The sequence below is a fragment of the Lissotriton helveticus genome, chromosome 8 (genome assembly GCF_964261635.1).
Source record: "Lissotriton helveticus chromosome 8, aLisHel1.1, whole genome shotgun sequence".
Classification (NCBI taxonomy): Eukaryota; Metazoa; Chordata; class Amphibia; order Caudata; family Salamandridae; genus Lissotriton; species Lissotriton helveticus.
This window is the reverse complement of record NC_136069.1, coordinates 721,813,283-721,832,854: the sequence shown is the minus strand read 5'-3', so window position 1 is coordinate 721,832,854 and position 19,572 is coordinate 721,813,283. Positions and strand designations below refer to the sequence as shown.

Sequence of the window (19,572 nt, the reverse complement as noted above, 5' to 3'; positions counted from 1 at the left end):
TTTGGGTGCGTTTACTTTGGGAGTTCCTGGGGACTCTGGCCTAACCAGGTCCCCAAACTTAGATACTCTTGTCTGTGAGACTGGCATGGGGTTTGCCAACTTCACAACTTGTCCCAACACTTTGGGCAAGTACAGACAGGAGCCCCTCATCAATGGTATAAAAGTTGAGGCCTATAGAGATACAGGGGCTAGCATCACTATGGTGACTGAGAGTCTAGTCCCCTCAAGGCAACTTTTACCTGGTGCCACATACCAGGTGACCAATATTGATGGAGTACAGAGAGATCATCCCATGGCAGTGGTCAATCTCAACTGGGGAGGTGTCACTGGCCACAAGAGAGTGGCAGTGTCACCAAACTTGCCTGTAGATTGCCTACTGGGGAATGATTTAGAGCTCTCAGCCTGGGCTGAAGTAGAGCAAGAAACCCATTCTAAAATGGTAAACTTCCATGGTAAGGTTAGTGGAGCAGTGGTAGCCACAGCCCCAGTCCAAGATGTCCTCCCTGAACAGGTCAGGAGGGCTGTGCCAGTCACAGCCCAATCTCAGACTACTTCCTTCCCAGAACAGGTTGTAAAGGCTGTGATGGTCACAGCCCACACCCAAACTGAGCCCCCTCCTGAAAAGGTTGGGAGAGTTGTGATGGCCACAGCTCAAACTCAGACAGATGACAGTGTTGTGAAGCCTGAAACTATGGATCACTCCACTCAGACAGAGAGCATTGAGGAGGAAGAGAAATCTCCCTCCCACCAGACTTTAGGAAAGGATCAGCCTCCTCAGGGAACTGATCTGACCCCTTGCGAAGAAACTGCCCCAGAGGTAGTCAGGCCTAGCCTGGCAGAACCCCTGATGTCAGTGGACCCTTCCAAGGTGGGACCCAGTCTGGAGCAGGTAACCTTCCCCTCTCTACCCTGCCTCAGTCAGCCCAGGGCTGTAGAGGTCAGGGAGGCCAGTGTTGGACCCCAAAGGGCCCCCTGTCCAAAAGAATTCCCCAATCAGCAGATTAAGGGCACTGAAGCTAGCAGACCTAGCCAAGTGAAAATAAAACACACTCCTGAGGGATCCCCCTTAAAATTAGTTAGGGACCTCCCCCAGATGGACACTGTTGGGCACAGCCAAACTTGGGACCTGAGGGCCCCAGACCTGACCTGTCCCTCCAGTAAGCCAAACAGAGGGACCCAACCTCCAGCTGTAGGTAGCCAGAGGTTGACCCTGAGAGCCCAAAACAACTCAGTCTTGGAAAGAAAGGCCTCTATGGTGGATAATGATTGGAGGAAGCTGAGCCCAAAATTAGTGGAGCCTCACTTCAGTACTCCATTTCAGCACCAGCCTTTTACTTTGCCAAAACACACCACAGGTAGAGATTCCCTATGGTGGAGACCCTCAGACGCCCTTAGGGTGAGGGATTGCTTAGTGGACCATGAGATAGGGGGTAACCATGCCAGTGCTGGTACTTACTTATATGGCCACTCAGGCAATATAGGCTTACCTGGCAAGGATAGCCTTATCTCCTTTCGTTTGGGGGGGGGGGGGTTATGTAGGAAGGTAGATCCCCGACTATGGTTGCCCCCAACTTTTTGCCTGGTGTTTTGCTGGTTTTCTGACTTAGTTGACCTGGGACCCTGCTATTCAGGGCCCCAGGCCTACTACTCTCTCTGTAAAATGGATTCCATGTACCTTAGGTACATATCTAATTGGATACTGAGTCACCTTATCAGTCCCTGTACAGTGTACCTTAGGTACCCAGGACATAGGTGTACACAGGGCCTACCAGGGGCTGCAGCATGTATTATGCCACCCCTGGCTGGCCATCCAAATCTGACACAACTGGCTGCTTGACAGCTGGGGCAAGGTGGTGTAATCACCCTTTGCTTTAGATATAGTATACCTATATCTAACCCTACAATGGACACACAGATCTCCTATCAGTCACTCCTATGGCAGGCCTTAACAATCCTGGAGGCAGAGTGCTTGGAATCGTGTGAGATAGTGCTCTGGCATGAGCTGAGCCTGTCTGCGGCTTTCGGGATCCATCCCTTAGCAGTTTCCATGATATCGCATACCATATACTCTTAAGTGCATTATAATCCTCGCGGTTATATGCCAACTCTGGTATCGCTTTATCAAAACATGTCGAGTAAGGTGTCATACGAATTGGAATACTAACCCCTCGCCAATTCTGGCGACGGGGTTAGCATTCCACCCTTCTAGAGGGACACGACATGTATGTAACCTGTAACCCCGGTTAAAGTCAGACAGAGCCTTAGCATCCACAAAATGGATGCTGCCACCGAGACACAAGTCTGCCCTCCTGCTGCTGGGAGTCCTCCCAGAGCAGGAGGCAAGGACAAAGGGTTTCCTGCCAGGGGCGGTGCCAGCACCGTCCCAGACAGGGTTTTGTGTATTCTAGGTAGGCAGGGCTTTAGAGGAAGGTGACTGCAAGTGGCACCCCGGTGCTCACTGTGTATAGGCCGGCTTGAACCAGTTCCAGGGGCACACCAGACCCTGGGCTGGAGAAAGCCCGCCAAAGGAGAGGGGTGTAACCACCCCCCTCCTGGTCCCACCCATAGGGCAGGACTTAGTCGCGTGCCAGCCCCCTTTTCCCAGATAAAGGTAGGAGCAGGCCCCCTTCCAAATTAGATCATCTTTGGAATCAAGACACGACTTTCTACGAAAGGACTTCAAGATTTCCTTCTTCAAGATTCTCCCTTGTGGCTAAGGAGTAGTCACCCTGCATCCGCAGGCACCATCGCAAGAACACTGCGGTCTGCTGTAAGTCCTTCCTCCGGAATCCGACTGCCCAGCTCGACAAGACCCGGCTTCCCTGGCACCTCCGACCTCTACTCACCTCTACAGCCAAGCTGAGAACCGTGAGTGCGACGAGACCCCAAGGGACCGACTATTGCCAAGACTGCACGACTTCTGCACAGCAAGCCCGCCGAGTAATTTCCTAGTGAGTGCTTTGGGGTCCGAGAAGCCCCAACCCTGAGCAGCTCCAGCACCGAAGAGCAGCCCCCCAGCATCTCCACGATCGGCGTGGGGCCCTTCTGCTTTTTGCTGCTCACCGCGTTGTTTGGCTACTAGCCCGCTGGCTTGTGGCCTTCTGAACGACGCCCGACGACATCACTGCTGCTAGTCTGGTTGCTCCAGACTGGCCCTTGCTCCCTTCCCGAAGAGGAGCACCCCGGACCCTCCTGGTCCACTCCAGACGCCATTTTGAGTCCACCGCGTGGGCTTGAATTAGCCAAGGCTTTGTTGCCCAATCCTGGGTTCTTCGACGCCGACAGCTTCATCCATCGTGGGACAGCTCACCTCTCCATCCTGGTCGCCGACAACGCCTCCTGGTCCGTGAGATCTGCAGAGCACAGCGTCGCCCACTCACCTAGTCGAGGTGACTACCATCCGGTGCCCTCCTGGTGCCCACTGACTACTGGCTAGTAGTCACTAACTTGGTCCCCTCTGCTTTCAGGTGTCATCCATCTTCCAGATCCAGGCTTGGATCACTTTGAACAATCTTCACTGGTCGCCTGCCAGCATCTTTCTTCCAGGCTCCTGGTCCGGCAACGAGGATTCCCGACGTCTTTTGAGACCTATGCAGCTGCAGCCCCTGGGCTAGGTAACTTCGGCATTTCGGTGCCCCAGCATAGCCTCACTATCCAAGGGTCAGGATCCACTGTCGTTTTCTCCCTACCAGGTCGGGTTCGCCCGTGAACACTAACTTTAGCGTTACTAGCTACCATAGACTTTGTCCCGCATCCCGCGTGAGAGTGCACACTGCACCCGAGTCCCCTGGGCCTCCTAGAAGTAATCTAACGATTCCCTAGTCAAGTCCTAGCGATTCCAAAGCCTATTAGTACTGTACTTACCTGCTAGTAATTTCGCATTCCACTTTTAAAGTATATGGTTTTTCGTGCCCCTCGGGCATTTGTATATACTGTGCTAACTTAAGTATTTTCGTAAGAGTTTTGTTGTGTGCCTAGCACCCTGTCCTCATAAAGAGTACAGGGTTGTTGTGATTCTAATAAATACACTGTTTATTTTCATAACACTTGTGTGGTGTCCTTTCACTGGGTGTTCAAGGGGTAATGTGATGGTAAAACAGCTGGCTTAACACGCCCTCTAGAGTCTTAGCCTTAGACTGCTCGTATCCATGCTACTAAGATAGCTGGTCTATAAGGTTGACTTACAACCAATCATCAATAAGGGTTGTTTGGACTGATATATAGTGATCACTAGAATAGTGAACACTGCACATCAGGCCAACTTCTCACACTCCCTTCCTCCACATCCACAAGAACCTCGGCTGTCAACCACCCCAGACCAGATTTGCTTGACTGGCAGGTTCTGCTGGCAGCGCGACCAACCACAATGGTAGAGGTGGGCGGGCCACTGAAGGCTCGAGCCGGAAGCCTGGCTCAGCTTGTTGTCCTGTTGGAACCTCAAGTCCATAACGAGCCGAGCTTTCATGTGGGTGCTGCATGCCTCCCTTCCTGGGTGTGTTGTTCTAGTCAGAACTACCGAATTTGGACCTAGGGTACCAGGTTCGAGTCTCGGTGTCAGCTCAACATCCAGGGATTCTGGGCAAATCACTTAATCTTACCATGCCTATAAACAATGAATAGTGACCTTCTGTAACACAGTCCCTGCCAGGATGCGCTTGATGCATGCTACGAAGATGTCGGTCTGTTGTATTCTTGCTGTTTTTAACAAGCGATGTCCACAGGATCTTATATTTCTACTCCTCAACAACTATTTCAAAACGTGCACAAGCTGTTCTATGTTTCCCTCTTTGATTGCTCCGTTCAAGATGGACAACTCTTTCAGTCTCTTATTCTGTACACAATGCCATTCCTCAACGCATACTTGTGTTATACTTGTGTGACTTTCTAACCACTTAATGCTGTATTGTTCAACTATGACTCTTATGAATCCCCTCATGTAAACGTTCTCACACAACATGTAAAGTGCTCTGATACCTTCGGGTCTAGCTAGCGCTATATAAAACCCAAAATAATAATATTAATGTAACCTGGAGCACATGTAAAGCACTCCAATACCTTTGGGTCGAGTTCGCTATATATAAAAACAGTAGAAAAACGCTTAGAGAAATATAAACCAGGCTTTATCCTATCGAAAGGCAAATGGATACAAATTTATGGGCTGATTTGTATAAAGTGAAACCAGAAAACCCGGTTAAATCAGGGTTTCCCCTGTGATCTTAGAAAATAGTTTATTTCACTAAAACTCTTTGTTTTCATTATCGCATATGAAAGCACTTTCAAACATTTGAGTTCAGAAAACCAGTTCTAGAAAAAAACGTGTGTCTGATTTAATAGACTATAATGTATAATAATCTGGGCCACGTACAGGGTACATGACAATTGTCTTGCCTCTTAGTTCACTAATGGTTCTTATTTAAAAGCTATCAGTTTTAAGTTCTGTGCTACAATGTGACCTATTAATGTCAAAGCCTCCACATGTTAAAGAAATACACTTCTGTGAACCTTGAAGAGACTATTATTTTTGTTGTTTTCAGGGCTCAGCTCGTGCACAGGCTCTAATATCCGAGCCGGACCCTTGGCTTGGCTTTCCCTGTTAATTTGTTGGCTCTCCAGACCTCTACTCATTGGCTGAGCCCCTCATACATCATACTTGCTGAGGACTCAGTAAATTGTAATGGGAAGGAGGGATGCAACTGGTCTCTAGTCCTTCCCTAATCAACCAAGGACTGTTGTGACGAATTTCAGGAATACCCAAGGTCGAAGAACCACGTGCCAGACACAAACTCACACTTTTACCACCCCTGCTCCCCGGAAGTGATAAAGACCTTTCGGGTGAGGCCTCTATCAGTAATCAGTGCAATACTTTCTGAAAAAGTTTTCAGGAGACAGTTTTAACATCAAAGGCTATACTGTACATCATTGCTATTCAACCCGTTAACCGCGGAGGTTCGGGCGTTCTCTTGCGCGGACGGGGCCGCGTCGGCCGTTGGACGTGCGCAGCACTACGAAGGTAGTGCTTGCAACGGCCAATGGCCGACGGCAGCAGGGAAGGGGTTAATGATACTATGGGTCAGTGAGTTGAGCACTCGCAGCTGTGACCTGCTACAACACAACATAACGTGTATTTGTAAAGCGCACGTTCACCCGTAGGCCTCTTGGCACTAAATAACAGATGTTTAATGTTACCCAACTCAATGGTCCTAATTTTATTAACCTCAGATGGATAAAAGGATGAGTGGACCAGCTGGGATTTGAACCTGTGACCATGAGGTCGAACACAGGCCCCTACAGTAGATGCATTTGTCCACTAAGCCACCAGACCCAGCAGACATGTAGAGGATCATGTTTTATCCTTTCATGCTTCAATGGTTAATAAACTGAATGCCACTACATTTGGCAATACCAGCAACAGTAATTTAAAGTGCCTCACTCCGAAGGTGGCGGACGAATAGTGGGGGATTGTAGGCTCCGGTTCATCGTCATCAAGAGTCATACTGGCTATCCCTACATGCATACATTTCCTTTGATTTTATGAGGCTGCTTTTTCAAGCCCTGCCACTCGATGATGGAATAAGGTACAGCATGTGGAAGTCAAATACATTCATAATTCAAAAATGCATTATTATTAGTTTTACAGTTTTCAACAACTCATTTTTTTGCCCCCACTATACACCCATGAAATGAGCATAGAAGTGTTCGAATCTTGCATTTGTACATACATTTCAATTGTTATTTCTGGTTTCTAATCAATACACAAAGTTAACAAATAGGAATAGCAAACAGTTCTCTGTAGGGATGCAGAAGGGGCCCCCATTCCCCTGTGACTGACAGGAATGTGCTACTTTTCAGCCAAGGAATTTTCGTCTTTTTTTTTTCTTCCTCCCTTGAGCTAAAATAGAGTTATGGCTAAGGATAGCGTGCGATCTATTCAGAGGAAACGAAGGAGTCAAAGAGGGCATAACAAGGTCTTAACCTTTCCATGCACTGTGAGAAATTGTTTCCATTTACTCAATAGGTCGAGACAAGAGTTCAATGCTTATATTGTTGTCACTCTAAAATGGACGCCTCCACCGGTTCTACGCATGCGTCACTGGCTGGGAGTTACTGGGACCGCCTGAAGCAGTTAATATTTTCAAAGTTTCGCTCTCCCTACTTAATGTCTTTCCCAGACTAATCTGCAAGCATATGTTTGATTACACAGATCTTCATAAAGAAAGGCAGGGGAAATTACCCCACAGAAACAATCTTTTTTTTTTTTTGCATTGTTTTATATAGCGCGAACTAGAACCGAACCGAATCAGTTATCAGAGCGCTTTACATAGCACCAGTTACGGACGGACACACATTCATTTTAGGCACGGGGAGATTAAGTGATTTGCCCAGAATCACAGGGGGTTTTTGGCGTCGTTACCGAGACTCGAACCGAGTTCCCCAGGTCTGAGGTCGAGCGCCTTAGCCGTTAGGCCAACCCCTCTCCCCTTGCTCTATTGCATGTTTGACCTATAGGAAAGGGGAATAAGGGGGGAGGGGACAGACAGACAGACAGACAGACAGACACTTTTCAGTCTGCCACGTCCTAGAAACACATGTCCCAAGAAAAACCGGAGGGTATGGAATTACCATGCAGCTCGGAATTTCATTTTGCCGGAATTCCTGTTTCCAGCCGAATCGGATTCTCAAAGACTCTCAAAGGGAGGGCCTACATTTATGCCTATGATGATAATGACACCCAAGGAAAGGCCAGTCCACGTGGGCAAAGATACATACTTATTGAGTGCAGTGATAACATTTTCCATGTTTACTGCTTTGCATTCTGTTGGTCTTGTTGTCTCAACGTATTCACCGCCGCTCTCCTCCTCAACCACCTCATTTTCATTATTAACTACAGTTCAATTCATAATCATCATTAAAAAACATTTTGTCACATGGACACCGGACCGTCTTTCTTACTTTAACTATAGTTTGTAATTTGCTGGTGAACTATTAGAGCGGTGGTGTAAATACCTACCTCAAATTTACCCTGTGAGCATGCAGGTCAACCAAATCTGCCCATCGGGAAGCCAGGGTTTATTCCCTCCAAGGTTCATTTTATAAAACAGGGCCAAATAGTGCATTTTACATTTCATCGTTAACCTAAATTACCTGTTTCAAACACGGATTACCTTTTTTTTGTAATCTCTCAAAAAATACTCCCCAGATTTACAATAAACCAATGCAAGCAGTGGCAAAGCCAATTGGTCTGGTGTTTGGTGCATCCTTTTCGACATTGACAATTTTTGTTTTGAATTGTTTTTTGTGAAACTTTATTGTCATCACAAAGATGTCCATCTCTGAAAATTTGTGTACACCCCCTCAGCTAGCCCACTTTAGGGGTGGTACTAGCCTGGAGGTAACACGCCTAACTGACTAGCTGATTTTCTGTGAGGGGAGCCAGGTTTGCATTCCAAAGGCAGCGGCTCCTTTAAAGCTCGCCAGCCCAAGGTGGCTAATCAGCTGGTCGTTCTGTGGGAGGGGGTGTTACACCCTCTTCCCTGACAGGCTTTTGTTCCTGACCTCCTGAGAGCAAAAAGCTCTCACCCTTAGAGGTCAGAAACTTGTCTCGGGTGGCAGGCTGACAGAATCTTGTCAGCAAGCACACCAGAGGCTGGTAGGTTTTTAGGGACGCCTCTAAGTGCATGTTTTGATAAATCCAATACCGGCATCAGTGTGGGTTTATCAAGATGAGATGTTTGGTACCAAACATCCCTATTTTCAGTGAAGCCATCATGTTGCTAGGGGGCTTGTTTTCACCAGTGTCCAGCACATGGTTTAAGAAGGCTTCCATGGCCATTTGCACTGGTAGCATAGAACTGACCAGTACAGGGGCATATCTGCTCATGCAGATATGTCCTCACATATAATATTAAGCACCCTGCCTTAGGGCTGTCAGGCTTGCTGTAGTGGTGACTTACAAATATCATATGCAGCGGTAGAGGACATGGCACACAGGGATGTGTGCCATGTTGTGTTTTCACTTGTCTGCATCATGACACGTAGCCTGCAATGGCAGTCTTGCATTTGCTTGGTGAGGGGTCCCTTGGAGGGGCATAATCATGCATGATGCAGCCCTTAGGGACCCTCGTTAGTACCACAGGCCCTACGCACCAGGGTACCATTTACTAGAACTTACATAGGGTGCTAAAGGTTCTGATAATTGGGGGAACAATTGCACAGTTCAGGGAAAACCTCTGGCACTGGGGACCCTGCTAGCAGGAACCCAGTGCACTTTCAGTCGAAATCACATCATGTACCAGGCAAAAAGTGGGGGCAACCATGTCAAAAGGGGGCACTTCCCAACACCTCTTAACATTTAACGTGTGCTGTGCCTTTTCTGCCACAGAATCCAGCTGTGAGAAGACTGGAAAATCTATAGTTTGGTTAAGATGGAAAGGAAAGACTACCTTAGGAAGCATGTATGGTTGGTTGGTTCTAAGAACAACCCCATCTTTGAGGATCTGTAGGAAAGGCCCCTGAATGGTAAGGGCTTGCCGCTCGCTGATGCGCCTAAGCAAGGTGACAGCCACAAGGAAAGCCACCTTCCAGGAAAGCAACTGCAGTGGGCATGAGTGCATAGGTTCAAATAGAGGCCCCATAAGTCTGGTAAGGACTATGTTGAGGTTTCAGACTGGATCAGGAAGTACTTGGGGAGGGAGGTATAACCCTTTAGAGTCCCTCCATAAACATACTTAAACACTGATATACTGAACAAAAGCATGTGTGGTCTTTTCTGCATGTAACCGGCAACTGCTGTTAAGTGGAGGCAAATCGATTTGTAAGCCAGCTTAACTTCAGCAGGTGCAAAGGTAGGCCACAACCCCTCCTGCACTATATATGGTTTAACGGATCATATTTTTTAAATGCAGAGACAGACAAACTTCTTCCATATGGCTGCATAGCAGGCGAGTCTTGTGGCCCACTGTGCCTCCTCAAGATGGGCATACATTCTTGAGGGAGATAGAGGTACCAGATTCTAGGACTTCAGGTGCCAAATTGCAAGATTGAGCTGTCCTGGATTTGGATGCTTGATCTGGCATTCTCTCTATGTGAGACTATCAGGCCATAGGGGAAGAATTAATTGGGAACTGATTATTAGCTCCAAAAGAGTGGAAAACCAAATCTGTCTGGCCCATGTTGAAGCCACTAAGATGAGACAGAGCGGTTTGGCTGCGCTTCCTAACCACAAATGGAAGCAGTGGGAGAGGTGGAAAAGTGTAGGTAAATATCTCTAACCAGTTCATCCGTAGTGCATTGCCCATGGACTGGGGGTATGGATATTGGCAGCAATGATTTGATATTTTGTGTTTTCTGGGGTGCCAAATAGGTATATCCATGGAGTGCACCTTTGTTGAAAATATCTATGATGGAAGTGGAGTTCCCACTCGTAGACTTTGAGGCGTTCTGCTGAGCAGGTCCGCTAAGTTGTTGGCTGACCCTAGTACGTGCTCCGCTAGTGAGTGAATGTTGTAGCGGAGCTCCTAGTGCCAGATGGTCTGTACTAGGTGAAAGAGCCAAGGGGAGTGTGTGCCGCTCTGTTTTGGGATGTAATACATGGCTGTTATGTTGTCCGTTCTGATCAGGACTTTCATGCCACAAATGAGTTGCAGAAAGGCTATGAGCGCTAACTGAATGGCTAGTAGCTACAACTAATTGATGTGGCAGTCCTAATATTTAAATGGCCATTTTCCTGGACTGTGTATAGTGAGACGTGAGACCCAAACCATAAGAGATGCGTCCATGATAAAGGTTACATGCGGAACTGGGTCTGAGAAAGACCTGCCTTGCAGTAGGTTGGTGGTTAACCACCAGTGCAGAAAACAGTGTGCCTTGGCTTGAATCAACATTATTTCTTCGCACTGACCCTCTACTTATGACCATTTGACTGCCAGACAGTCTTGAAGGGGGCTCACGTGCAGCCTTGCTAGGGGGGATAATTGTAATGCAAGATGGCCATCACCTGCCTCTGAAAGGAGCTCCTACATGCTGCAGCCTGGAGAAGACCCATGGATTTGTCTGTCTCAGTATTTTTTAAAATCTTTTTCAGCATTTCATCAACCTGTGGTCCAAAAAGGGGCTCTCTGTCAAACGGGAGTTTGATGAGATACTGCTGCACCTCGGATTTTAACCTAGAGATAAGGAGCCAGGCATGGCATCTAAATAGGATGTTGGTGTTAACTCCCTTGGAAGCTGTGGCAAGGGCATCAAACACAATGGATGTTGGCACTGGAGCTGGTGTTGCCTTCAAACACATCTTCCGCTGTGTCCCAGAACAGTACAGGAGGTATTTAGGGAGGTCCTTTATCTCCTCCAACAGTGCTATTGTGTCAAGATCGGAGAGAGACTGAATTGGCTATGCTCCAAGGGTAGCTGTGTACACTGCCACCATCTTGCCCACCATTACATAACAATGGGGTAGCCCAAGAAAAACCGAAGGACCTGAGTAATTAGTAATGCAGAACAACAGTGGTCCACTTGGTGAATTCCACTAAACGGATAAGTTAGTAATAAATTAACGTATCCTGATGATTTTTCATAACCCATCCATGCAACTCAAAGTTGGGAGTCCGTACTGTTTCTGCTCACAGGGAGAGGTTATAGCACTGCTATAAGCTTATCTCCACACCCAACGAAGATGCATTTAAATGTATACATATTTATGTATTTAGAATAACACTGAATATAGATACATTATATATACACAAATGGTTGCTCCAAAGAAATAAGTGAGGGGGTGCTCAGGAAAGAAGCTCTTGTGTGTAAAGTATTTTAGATGAAAAAAGGAAAGGAAATAGACCAATTACATATACGTATACATATTATCCAGTGTAAGTACAGTCACATCAATACAGAGGCAATCAGGTCACTCATAATTGCCCCTTTGTAAAAACAATTCGTAATCCAGGCTGCATAGGAATGTCGACGTTTTGATGAGGCAGGTTGTGGGGGGTTGAGGTGGGGGCGTCAATCTATGCCTCAAATGCGGGTCTTCATCAGGACTGGATACCCTCCTTGGAAAGGGAGCAACCTGAAACATTCTTCCAGTGTCAGGACTGTAGAGTACATTAATTAAAACATGAAGGCCAACAGAATTCTATACAGCAGCGGAATTAATCCAGCCCTTAAAGCAACTGAAGGCGGTCAGTCACAAAGTAATAGAGATATATCTATTCTTGAGGCACGTGTCTGTTAACTGCCCTTCGAACCAGTGCGGTAGAGTTGGATTCCTTGAAGTAAGATGAGAAGCCTCCTATTTATTTAATATAATTCAGGCTCTCCTTCGGAGTAAAATCATCAGTCAAGCTACCACCGTCACTGATATTAAACAAATTGGAAGCCTCTCTTCTTACTTCAATGAATCCAACTCTACCGCACTGGTTCCGAGGGCAAGTAACAGGCACTTTCCTCAAGAATAGGTGTACTATTAATTCATGACGGACAGCATTCAATTGCTTTAGGGCTGGATTAGTCCTGCTGACATATAGAAGGCAGTTGGTATATATATATCTATACATATCTATATGAAATGGGCAGAAAAAAAGTGTGTGTGTGTGTGTGTGGGTGTCATGTGTGTGTGTGTGTGTGTCATGCGTGTGTGTGTGTGTGTGTGATGCAGGTCCCTTTCAGGCCTGGTTTTAATGAAAGTAAGTGTGTGTGTGTGTGCGTGTACACACACACTTTTATTAACACAGCCTATGTCTTCATGGCAGGTTTGGTATACAGTTGTACAGTATTTTGGAACAGAGGAAAAACACACCTCCTAAAGTGGCTTTCCTAAATAACTGTTGAAACCCTTAAGCAATCTTAGGCAAAAATAGAATGAAGGAGAAGATGCCCCAGAAAAAGAGCACAGACAAATATCCTGCAGTTTGTCGAACGGCTAACAAGTTGTTAATGATCCAACAAATTATATTTCCTGAGGACCAGTCAACTCAACCATGACTACAGAGATGCTACTGAATGTCAGAAGCAAACACTGACACACTGCCATTCATGTAGGTGCGGTGCTATGAATTGGACCAGGAGGTGGAACTATGGTACCTATGTCTGGGACGCTTAATTAAAGTTCCACAAACCTTACTTAGTTACATCCACATGCTTTGAAAGTGATGAGCTGCTCGGGAGCCTACACGCTCCAGCACTGGGGAAGATTGCAGGTTGCACTGAACACTAGCGGTCTTCCAGAAGGAGTTTGGGCAGTATTTTGGAGAAAGTAGGCTGTTTTTGTGGTGTATGCATACTTCCACATGGTGAACCGTCTAGGATAGGAAATTGCAGGAACCATTGATAGAAGGCTGCCCGCGGAGGTTGGACTCGGTGGCCAACTAGAAAATGGCAGGCTGGATAAACAGGAATGGCAGATGGAAGGGTCTTTGAGAAGACAGCAAGATAGCTTTCAAAATAACACCCACATGACTTTCTACAGCATCATGCAGCAAGAGAGCTGAAGGATGGTTGGGTAGCTCTCTACTCAACATGCTAACCAACAATTGAACATGTTACAATTATAATACAGTATATCTTTTCACCAACACAGTTGGCATAAACCAGTACATTGTTATCATGGCTCGCCAACAGTCAGCCCACTTGATTAACATCATGCTGGGCAGTTGGCGAGTCAAACAACCCAGACAGTGCCTAGAATATGTATTAAAACAGCCGCCAGTAACCACCAACCTTCATAACCCACAAAATAATCAATTATTAAAAACACAAATATTTTAAACAAATGCACCACAGCTTAAAAACCAAACAAAACTCCTGACTGGGACAGAGTCCTCTAAACCTGGACAAGAATGTACTAAACCCCATTAGCACTGTGAAGTGGTACTAATGTGAGAAGGAGTGCTACATAACACCAAATGTAAAATACATGTAGGTAGCTCCTTAAGAAGGGGATTGGTCTTCAGACCCTCCTGGAATGACATCACATATCCTCTATCCTCATGCAATAGTCATTTAACAGTTATGACACAGACCACTGCTTAAAAAATTAGTATGTACCTGCATTTGCTTAAGTGTCTACCTTACACTCGTCACCACACTGATTGATTAGTTCACACTCCACGTCAGAACACGTCTATAACCCGCATGCATCTCACCGAACATTTCTCACACAGGCCAAAACGCAACCAATACCTTATTTATCATGCACTCCAAATGGTCGCCCAGGAACCAGAAGGCAAATGGAGTGCTTTGCAGCCTTGCCAGGTGTTCTGAAACACTATGTAAATTCTACAACACGATGCAATATCTTTCTGACATACGAAATAAGTGCCTAAAGCTTCATCAATACTGTATAAATATACCCCTCCCTATCGCCTGAATCACACTTTTTAAATTAATAACAATGAATATGGAGCAGATACATAAGCATATTTAAACTTTAGCCAACAGCATCATAGAATGTTCACAATTTATTTTTCTGAGGATTTGAACCATTGGTAACTCTCTTTAAAACTAAAATCTGGAGGTAATGTAAAACCGCAAAACTGGAGTTATTTTAAATCTATAATTATGGCCATCCCTGTCATTATACTTAAGTAAACAGAAAGGAAACCACAGTTAGAAAGTGAAATATAACAGCCTTACCACAAGGCCAGCCTTTGCTCGATTTCCTTCAGAAAACTTGAGTGAAACTTGTATAAGGGATCAAAACTTGAGAATATGAGATTTTCCAGCGTATCTGGCATGGAATCATCTTTGCTCACTGTGCTCTGAAACCACTGAAAGGAAACGGAAATTATTAGTGGTAACATGGTGATTTAAAAATTAACCAAACGATTTACTGAAAGGAACATAACCTATTTAAGAAATGCAAAGAGGGAAAAAGGTTGGGATTAAGTATGCATTGACCCTGCTTGTCTCTCTCCAAAATAATAATGTTATTTAAAGTTAATTCATGCATATTTTAAAAATATTTTTCCTTCACGGGACAGCTCTAATTATTTGATATTCACAAAGGTTTCTAAGCATATATATGTTCAAATGTAACAGTTGTGGGTTCCAGAAGTATTCCTGATAATGTTATGTGATTTCCAAACTGTGTGTATGCAAAGACAGTTTTGCATCTGTAACTGTACATAATGTGCAAGATATCAGTTACTTTCCTAAAAGTATTGTTTTGCAGCGTCTAAATACACAAGCTTTGCACAATATCGCCATCTACTGATTGGGTGCAGAAGTGTTGTAGTATTTTTTTTCTGCCTAATAAGGCGTTAACGTAGGCGGAGTCGTATGATTCACTACAACATTGACCATAACCCCACAATGCCCCTCTACGCGACTTCCATCTTAGATATTTTTTCTTTTACTTCCTCCATCACCAGGCAGGAGAGAGGGTGGCATCTGAACATAGTAGAGCCTCAAGCTGCACAAACATACCTACAGATTAGTAACTGGTATGTTTTGCGTCATGAAACCTCTTCTAGCTACCCAAGCTGCTAGATTATGGAGTGATATTTACCACTGTGGGGAAGGGGTTGATGAAGTTTTTAAAAACATTTTAAAATCACTTGACCTACTATGGTTTCCTTTTTTGCGTTAATGTCTACACAATAAGGTTTAGTGAAAGTATTCTTATTTGAAAACGCTGCTGCGTTACAAATGTCTCTTAACACATTTCTCTGGAAGACGAATGTAGTTATCTTCCTTCTTGGCGCATGATCTTTTAAGATGAATGTGATTTTTATTGTTTGCCAGGTGGTAGTATAATTGAATTGTTTGCACAAACACCTTGCACCAATACCTTTAGTGAATGCTGGTCCACGCGCTAAAGGGACATGTGCCACGAAAACTTGATTACCTTTCTTTGAGTGTAATAAATTACTGCTCTTTTTGTTGCATCTGCTGCACTTGTAGAATTTCGAAAGAATTAAAATTGCCTGCATGACGCACAAGGCTATACACCTGAAATCACCCAGCTACCTCACTCAGAAGTTGACAATCTCCGGGGGGTCCAGAACTACCAGGAGCTCAAACAATCTTCTGCTGAAACCGCGAAGATTCCGGAAGGAAAAAACTTACAAACGCTCCTTCTTTGGAATGGCGCCCAGGATCTGGAACGCACTCCCTCCTGAAACGAGGCTCATCTCCTCCTCCCTTCTTTTTAAGAAAGAAGTCAAAAGTATCCTTATGGCTAAATACACTTGAACAATGCGTTTGACTTACACTGCGAACAGTACTCCAGCATTTTATTATGATATAGCCTTATATTCCTTTGCACGTGTGTTGTGACCTATATTAGTCTGAAATGCTTAGATCCTTTTTTCTCCATCTTTGTATAATCACAGCGTTTTTGTTGTCATACGCTCCCACTATGCCTGGCTACCTCATACCTGTACTATACGTAATTCTTTGCTATGTACTGGAGCGTGATGATCTTGATGATGATGATATGACCTATATTAGTATGAAATGCTTAGATCCTTTTTCTTATTCTTTTTTCTATCCATCTCTGTATAATCACAGCGTCTTTGTTATCATACGCTCCCACTATGCCTGGCTACCTCATACCTGTACTATACTTAATACTTTTGTTATGTAATGGAACGTGATGATCTTGTTGATGATTACACCTGCCTCTGTAAAGCGCTCTGTTATCTGCAAAGATCTTGTTCGCGCTATATAAAACTTTCAAAATAAAATAAAATAAATAAATGAAGGTAGACTTTCTTTGGTATGAATGATAGATTTGCATTTGTGACCACCTTCTCCTTAAGGACATTTAGGTAAGGTTTTTCAACTCTTAAACCCAGTCATTCACTAACGCTCCTTAACGAGGTTACTGCAATTTAAAAAGCAGTTTTTAACATTAAATGTTTTAGACTTGCATTGTTTATAGGCTCCAAGAACGGATTCATGAATCCTGCCAATTTAAGTACCTTAAAGCACCATGGAGGTGCTGGCACACCATGTGGAGGGTATAGTCTTTAGTGCCTTGCAGGAATCTTCAAATGGTTGGTGCGGTAAAGATCTGTTTTTTTAGGTGGGGCCTGGGCAGTGCATGCGCTGCTCTGTGAGGCATGCTGTAATCAGGTATGGACTTGAAGCTCCGCCCCCTCTCCGCCAGTATATTTAACTGGCTTGTGTTATTGTCCTTAGGGTACTGTGGCTTCTCATTGGTCAATAGGCTAAGTAGTACCTCCTTGGTACTGCCTGGTCTCATTTTATAACGTCCTATGAGGATACCCCCCGTTACATGTGTTGGTACTCTGTAGCCTTTAATTACAACCTCCAAGCACTATTTCTTTAAATGTTTTTCTCCTGCCTGCAACATGCTCTCTCGCAATGCTTTAATTTTTTTTTTCATAGCGCGGCATGCCACGCTCATACAGTGGCGGTTACTATTCATTCATTTGTATTTAAACCGCCCCATGCCGCACTTTCACTTTAATGTTAGCCGCACCCCTTTCCTTAGACGAGGCGTATTTACAATAAAAACATTTGATTGTCAACTTGATAAACAAATGCCTTTTTTTGTAAAATCACCCCATACCGAGCTTTTACTTTAATGGTGGTTGTGTCCCTTTCTTCAGACACGCCTCGTCTAAGGAAAGGGGCACTGACGACATTTAAGTGAAAGCACCGCATGGGCGCTTTTACAAACAAGCATTTACAATGCAATATGTCTCGCATTTAAGAGAATTTGGTAAATAAGAGACCTATTGCATTGCAAATGCTTGTTTAAGAACCACTTTAGTATGGATATATGACGGTACCACGCGTACTTTTACAACGCGTACCGTTACAACGCTACTTTTACCACGCAAGTCGTTACAACAACTTGCGTGGAGGGGCGCTGGATAGTAAATTTTTTAATTTACTATTCCAACTCCAGTCCCTGTGGACTCTAGGGAAAGGAGTTGGATAGTAAATTAATCTATTTACTATCCTGGAGCGCCCCCCAGCGCAAGTCGTTGTATCGACTTGCGTGGTAAAAGTAGCGTGGTAACGGTACCGCGTTGTAAAAAATGCGTGGTTACCGTTGTATACCCTTTAGTATACACTGCAGTGGGAAAGATATGGACTGCTATAAAGGCGTAAAAGAGTCCATCTCTAACAAATATGTTATGTAAGATATATTTACCATTCCGCTGGTTGTTTGCCAGTAGGTATTTTTGTCCACCAGTTGCAATATCAAGTCAAGTCAAGTCAGAATTTATATAGCGCACTACATACCCATGGGGTCTCAAGGCGCTTGAGGAGGGGGGGGAGGTTTACTTATCGAATATCCATGTTTTATGTTGTTTTCTGAAGGCTAGGTGATCCTGAGTAAGGCGGAGGTGGATGGGAAGGGAATTCCAGGTCTTGGCTGCTAAGTAGGAGAAGGATCTTCCTCCCATGGTGGCTTTGTGGATGCGCGGAACAGCAGCGAGGGCTTGGTTGGACGAACGCAGCTCGCGGGTGGGGGTGTAAAAGGAAAGACGCGTGTTGAGACAATCAGGTCCAAGTTTGTATAGGGCTTTGTGTGCGTGGGTGAGGAGACGGAACGTTATTCTTTTGTTGACGGGGAGCCAGTGAAGGTTTTTCAGGTGAGCGGAGATGTGGTCTGTGCGGGGGATGTCTAGTATGAGTCTGGCTGAAGCATTTTGGATGCGTTGGAGTTTTTTCTGTAGTTTCGCGGTGGTACCGGCGTAAAGGGTGTTTCCGTAGTCCAGACGGCTTGTGACAAGTGCGTGGGTGACCGTTTTTCTTGTTTCGGTGGGGATCCAGTGAAATGTTTTTTTGAGCATGCGTAGGATGTTGAAGCATGAAGATGAGACGGCGTTGGCTTGTCTAGTCATCGAGAGTGAGGAGTCCAGGATGATGCCCAGGTTCCGCGCATGGTCCGTCGGTATGGGGGCTTTTCCTAGGGCCATTGGCCACCAAGAGTCGTCCCAGGCGGAAGGGGATGAGCCTAAGATGAGGACTTCCGTTTTGTCCGAGTTCAGTTTCAGACGGCTGTGCTTCATCCACTCGGCTACTTCGTTCATCCCTTCTTGTAGGTTAGTTTTGGCGGTTGTTGGGTCTTCGGTGAGTGAGAGGATCAGCTGAGTGTCATCAGCGTAGGAGATGATATTGAGGTTGTGTTGACGTGCGATCGTTGCGAGGGGGCTCATGTAGACGTTGAAGAGGGTGGGGCTGAGAGATGATCCTTGCGGGACGCCGCAGATGACTTCGGTGGCCTCTGACTTAAAAGGGGGGAGGCGGACTTTCTGAGTTCTTCCAGCGAGGAACGAAATGATCCAGTCCAATGCTTTTCCTTGAATTCCGATGTTTCTGAGGCGTTGTATCAGGGTGCTATGGCAGACTGTGTCGAAGGCTGCGGAGAGGTCAAGGAGGATAAGGGCGACTGTGTCTCCGTTGTCCAGTAGTGTTCGAATGTCATCTGTTGCTGCGATGAGGGCGGTCTCGGTGCTGTGTTTGGCTCGGAAGCCAGACTGTGAGGAGTCGAGTGATTTGTTCGTTTCAAGGAAGGCGGCGAGCTGATTGTTGATGGCTTTCTTGATGACTTTGGCAGGGAATGGGAGGAGCGAGATGGGACGGTAGTTTTTGAGT

At 45.5% G+C, this 19,572-nt stretch overlaps 1 protein-coding gene across 4 annotated transcripts in view; it reads right to left on the bottom strand.

Moving 5' to 3' along the window:
• FARP1 (FERM, ARH/RhoGEF and pleckstrin domain protein 1) overlaps positions 1-19,572 on the bottom strand; it is a 543,186-nt gene that overhangs the window by 124,648 nt on the left and 398,966 nt on the right. For all 4 annotated transcript variants that reach the window (XM_078657512.1, XM_078657514.1, XM_078657515.1 and 1 more), the window contains exon 16: positions 14,626-14,759. In XM_078657512.1, the coding sequence (XP_078513638.1) occupies positions 14,626-14,759 (134 nt within the window). The remainder of the gene's footprint in view (positions 1-14,625; positions 14,760-19,572) is intronic.